At 42.1% G+C, this 6000-nt stretch overlaps 1 protein-coding gene across 3 annotated transcripts in view; it reads right to left on the bottom strand.

Annotated features, from left to right (window-relative positions):
- Positions 1 to 4749: 4749 nt before the first annotated feature.
- Positions 4750 to 6000, bottom strand: part of LOC117576853 (uncharacterized) — a 124514-nt gene continuing 123263 nt past the window's right edge. For all 3 annotated transcript variants that reach the window (XM_052008675.1, XM_052008674.1, XM_034261950.2), the window contains one exon: positions 4750 to 5972. In XM_052008675.1, coding sequence (XP_051864635.1) covers positions 5041 to 5972 — 932 coding nt within the window. In that variant the 3' untranslated portion in view covers positions 4750 to 5040. The remainder of the gene's footprint in view (positions 5973 to 6000) is intronic.

The raw sequence follows: 6000 nt of genomic DNA, 5'->3' as shown, positions 1-6000 counted from the left end.
CAAATATGTTACATTCTCGTTACTCAAAGATACAAAAACAATGCAGCGAAAAAACGAGAAGAGACAGAGAAAGAGAAAGCGAGTGATAAAAATGCATTTATAAGCTACGAGTACAAGTCAAATAGATTCATTTCGAAAACAATTGACAGACTGGTTTAGCGTTGAAAGTATCTGAAATGGATGCAGCACACATTTTGCACATTTTGGCCAGTTGCAGAAGTTCGGGTTGCAATGGAAAGTATCTTGCAAATGCAGCAATAAATTTAAGAAGCTTTAGCGCCGAGCTATAAATATATCTTAGAATGCCAAAAAGTTGATAGTCCACATCGAGCTGATTCGAAACGAGTTTTGGATATGTTTATCCAGAAATATGTGCTCATTATAAATAGAGGATCAATAAGGTAGAGACATATATAAATCAAAATAAAGTCTCTATTCAAAATGATTAATATTTATGCTAATTTTACACTCTTCATTAACTGAACTTGGTTACTGGAAGCAACACTTAAAGTTGTTAATAAATAAAAATGCACTTTAATGCTGAGAATACATAAAATAATTATGTAGATTAAGTATGCATAATTAAGTTAATAATATAAATTTACGATTCGATGCGGGTTTTAGATATGCATAGATACAAACAAAAAAAACGGTTGAATTCAGCAATAAAATACTTGAGTGATACATACTTTATGTTTAATATGGTATATTACAATACATACTCCACAGTATATTTTGAATGATATACTGATATACTGAGATATACTGTCATCTCTATGGATTTTAGTATTTTTCGCTATATGTATTGTGTAGCTCTTAAACACTTGTTTAATATATTATGCACTTTACGGTATATTTATCGGTTTTAGTATTTTTTGGTATATTAATTGAGTAGATTTTAGAAATAATGCTTGATGCTTGTTTTTTTTTTTTTTTTTTTTTTGAATATTAATTTTTTTTTCGGTTTTCATATTATTAAGTGAAGAATCTGTACAGCAAATTTAAAGTACCTTAACATCACAGGAGTATCAAAAATATAAAAATAAACCAAACCTCAACACAAATATGAGGATTACATACATATGCATCAACGTTATTGGTACCTAATTGTTTTGGCAAAGCCTTGCCGTTTAAGACGCCTTAATGGTCTCGCTGGAAGTAACTTCCTGGCTAGTAGGCTGCGGTGTCTTCTAAGTTTATCGCTATAGCGGCTTGTGTGTCTCCCAATCTGCTCTTCTACAGTATGTAGCTTCAAGTCTCTAATGAAGCGTTGTGCCACGCACAAACCAGGGACAGTCTGTTATGTTTCGTAGTATCCAATTCTGCAACACCTGAATTCGTTTATAGTTGGATTTGGCTGCGATCCCCCAGATCTGAATGCCATACAGCCAAATTCGCTGGATGCAATGCGCATACACTGCCCTTTTGCATTTTAGCGGCAAAGTGCTTCGTCTTTGTATAAGCCAACGCAGTTGCTGGATCCTTAGGTTACATTTCTTAACTGTGGCTTTTAAATGTGGCCCAAATGTAAGGCGCTTGTCCAGTGTAATTCCAAGATACTTGGCTTGCGATGGCTGCTCCAGAGTAACTCCTTCTAGTTGGATTTCAGGGGTATTCATTATAAGCCTCTTCAATGTGAAACAGGGGTTGAATATTAATTGCGTGGATTTCAAGAATAATACTTGAGTGATACACTTGTTTAATAGTATATTATGTAGTATATTTTGAATGCAAAAGTATATGGATATCGATTTTAGTATTTTTTGGAATATTAGTTAGGTAGATTAAAGCTTAATTCTGCGCAGTTTTGCTTTTATGCAACTATCTTGCCACGTTTCGCTTTATTGAAAATCTGTTGTTGCTCGTGCCTTTAAGACATTGTATTTACATATGCAGGCGTAGTTAGTACTTAGTATATTTGGCTGGCCTTCGCACAAAACTAATTTGCAGCGAATTGCACATTTGCAGCAGCTTCTTCAATTGCCAGTTGCCAGTTGTCAGCAGCCAGTTGAGAGTTGAGAGTTGGCGAGTTGGGTCGTAAAAGCGAAGCACGTGTTGGGCATTGGACGCGGATGCTCTCAGTTTGTGTTTGATTATGGACTGTAATTGGATTGGAGGCGCCCCAAAAGTGTGCATAAAAGTTGATCAAGTCGAGTTGAGTCGAGTTGAGTTGAGTTTGAGTTGGGTTTGAGTTGAATCGCCATCAACATTTGCTGCGCCTGTTTATAAAAATCGTCGTGAGCATAAAAATTAATAGGCTGCCGCAAAGCAAGTGTAAGAGAAAGAGATGGAGTGCGGAGTGAAGAGCGGGGCGGACACTTGAGAGGGAAGGGGAACGGGGAAGGGGAAGGAAGTGTTGTCAACCTGGCTGTGACAAGTACGCGTAATATCAATAAAATTAAGCCGATGTGCGATGGGCGATGGGAGTACCAAGGGGAAGGTGTTGGTAATCACAAAATGCCATTGCGACTGTGTGTGAGTGTGTGTGAAGGAGACAGACTGTGTGTGTGTCCGTGTGTGTGTGTGTGGCAAACAATAAGCTGAAAGCCTCTTACAAGTATTTTTATGCGCACCTCGTTCCAATCATCGTCCTCCTCATCCTCCAACCAAGCTTGCCTCTTCAGCGTTGTCTCCTTCCCTTCGCATCACACTTAGCTCACCCCCCCTGCACTCTCCTGCTGTTGTTGTTGTTGTCGCCTAATGCGACTTGAAAAGTCAACGACATCCGAGGTTCGCTTCAGCTTCAAGCTCCAAGCTTCAAGCTTCGAGCTGCGACTTCAGTTTCAGTTTTAGTTTTAGTTTCAGTTTTAGTTGCTGTTTCAGTTGCAGCTTCTAAATGCGACGCGTCATTGTTTTGCCATTCCCGCACACACACACACACACACATATGTGTAGTCTATCTCTGTCGCACACACACACACAAACACACATATTTGAGTCACACTCACTTATATATATACTGTACTTACGCCGCTTTTGGCCAAACGAAGCTACGCTGACTGCGCAGCTTGTTGCCGCTCTCCTTGCTCTTGTTGTTGTTGTTCTACTAGTTGTTGTTGTTGCTCTCTTGTTGCCGCTTGACTCTTGGTTGCTTGGCTGCTTGTTGTTGCCGCTCGTCGAGTGCTGCTTAAATATGAAAAACTAACTCGTTGCCGGCTGCTTTTCACATTTTCCTGCACTTGACACTAAATTCACTTTGGCCAAGTAGGTGCTCGGCTGCACCCCTCTTTCCTTTTCCCCCCTTCCCTTCCCTTCCCTCCACCCTCCGCCACTTGAAGCGCACTTTCGCTGCGCAACAACAACAGCAACAACAACAACAACAGCGACGCTTAACACCAAGCAGCAGGCATCGAGCTAGCCGTCTAAAGTGCCACCTGCTTGTGCCCCTTCTCGTCCCCCGTCCCCGTCCCCCACTTCCGCTCTCGCTCTGCTGCTGCCACAAGCACACATGACTCTCTGCCTCTCCACTAACCCCTCCCCTCATCCCTCAGGTGGCGTCGCCCACAATGCACATGCTCGTATATTTATTTTATTACTTAAATAAATTACAAAATGCTCGTCGGTTAACCAAAGCCAAATGGCCAGGCAGCAACCACCTCCCCCCTTCCCCCCTCCTCCTTCCTCATCCTCTTCTTCCAACCCCGCTCTTTGCTTGATGCCTTTTAGCGTTCGTTCTTTGGCAAAAGGATCTTAGCGCATAATATATTGTTGCATCTAGGGGAAAATCGAGCGACTGTGGCACGACAATGTGTGTTTGCTCCACTTTTGTCGCTGCCAGTGTTGGTAAACGCATTATGCGAATGCATTTCTTTTGTGCAATATTTACACTAGTTCATCTTTTTTTCTTTTGGGTAGCTCAAATTTCATTCACTTGCAATTTTGTTGCTTCTTGGCCTTTATACTTTTTTCGAACGGAAATCTAACAATATTCTAAAAATGTTCATACTGTAAATTTCATTTGAAACGAATTAGACATACTAAAGTTAGCAAATTATTATGAACGGCTTATCGATGATTAGGTCAGTAAGTTGAACAAGTTAAGTACAAAAAGCTTTAACATTAAAGATTTGTGTATTCGACTGTAAGATTCCCGCTTCAAATATACTAAATATACCATTCAGTATGTTTTTAAGGTAGAATCTTAAAATATACCAAATATACCCATATACATTTTAGTATTTTTGAGATATCAGCTTTACATATATCGCCTGAAGTATATTTTAGTATTTTTTTGGTATATTTCAAGCGGGCATCTCTCAGTCATTGACGCATGACAAAAAATACTAAGTTATACTAAAGGCTATATTTGGTATATTAATTGATAATACATTCAAATATAACAGATTGTCGACTAAACGAATTGAGAGCCGACTAAAATGTCTATGATTTAAATACCAAATATACCCTTCAGTATATTTTTAGTAAATATCTCGCAGTCGAGCTCATGTATACTCTAAATACTAAAATATACTAATGGCAATATTTGGTATATTGATTGAAACTACTCACATTAATACCAGATTGATCATTAAAGCAATTGAGAGTCGACTAAACAACTTTGATGATTCCTAACTTATCGCAACAAAATTGCCAGCTTTTCTATTATTATTACTATGAGTAAAATGTTTAATAAGTATTCAAAAATATAAAATTCATTCATGAAATTTACTTACTTAGCTTCTTCTTACCAGTTTAGTTGAGGCTGAAAAAGGGGAAATCGGAGGAGAAGCATGAAAAGACTTTGCAGACTGGCTTTCAATTCTTACGTATTTCTATTTACAAATTTATTGAATTTTCTGTAGAGTTTGTTTGTTTAGCAAATTTGTCATTCACAATTTCGAATTGTTGTTGTTTTGGTTGTTGTTGTTGTTGTTGTTGTAATATGAACTGTATAATTACGAGTACTGTTATAATAATTGTATATGTAGTTGTGTCTTGTGTGTTTTTTAATTGAAATGCCTCCATTTTGATTGAGAATAAAAGTATAAAAATTGGATGTGCCTCCAACGCGTGGCTGCTTCCCTCCTCCTTCTCCTCAGCTTATTTGCCGTAATTGTTGTTGTTGTAGTTGGAGCCCTGAGTAGGATAACTGGCTCCTCCTCCTCCGCTGTTGCTGCGCGACGACGAAGGATTCTCGCTGAAGAGACCGCCGAAGTTCTTCGAGTTGAAGATCTCGCCAAGAGCACTGGCAGCACCACCGCCACCACCACCGCCGCCGCCAGAGTTGCCACCAGCTCCGCTGAGCAGGCTGCCAAGGAAATTGCTGGCGCTGCTGCCACCGCTTCCACCTCCACCTCCTCCACCGCCACTGTTGCCGGCACCGGAGAGCACAGAGCCAAGGAGACCGCCGAGAATGTTGCTGCCAGTCGAAGAGCCACCCGATGAGCCACCGCCAGAGTTGCCACCGCCATAGCCGCCACTTGGCTGATACGGTTGATTGCCACCGCCTCCGTTATTCGGCTGATTGTTGCCATTGGAGCCGCCGCCTTGGAGTTGCTTGGCTATTTGGCCTGCAATGATACCGGAGACTGCTTGACTCACCGCCGGATTCGAGAAGAAGTTCGAGAAGAAGCCGCCCTTTTCCTTGGGCTTCTGAGCAGCGCCGCCACCACCGCCTCCATTGTCATAGCCAGGGGCGGGCGGAGTGTAGCCAGGCGAAGGCTGATAGCCACCGGGAGCGGGTTGGTAACCGCCGTGGGGGGGCTGATAGCCACCGGGAGCGGGCTGATAGCCGCCTTGTCCGTTGTAGCCGTTGTAGGGATTGGGATTGTAGCCACCGCCACCGCCACCGCCGTTGTTTGTGGGCAACGAGGGATAGAGACCGTGACCGCCAGCCGAGAAGCCGCCACCATATCCACCAGATGCGCCTCCGCCACCGTAACCAGCTTGTCCCTGACCGCCAGCATCTGCCTCAGGCAGCGGAGCACTCGGCGAGTTGGGCGCAAACGAGTTGTGCGTGTTGCCGCTGCTCACTGTGCGTTGCCGCAATCGTTATCGTTA

Source organism: Drosophila albomicans, chromosome X (genome assembly GCF_009650485.2).
Source record: "Drosophila albomicans strain 15112-1751.03 chromosome X, ASM965048v2, whole genome shotgun sequence".
NCBI classification, from domain to species: Eukaryota; Metazoa; Arthropoda; class Insecta; order Diptera; family Drosophilidae; genus Drosophila; species Drosophila albomicans.
Note: the sequence above shows the minus strand (reverse complement) of the source record. Positions and strands in the feature narration are given on the sequence as shown.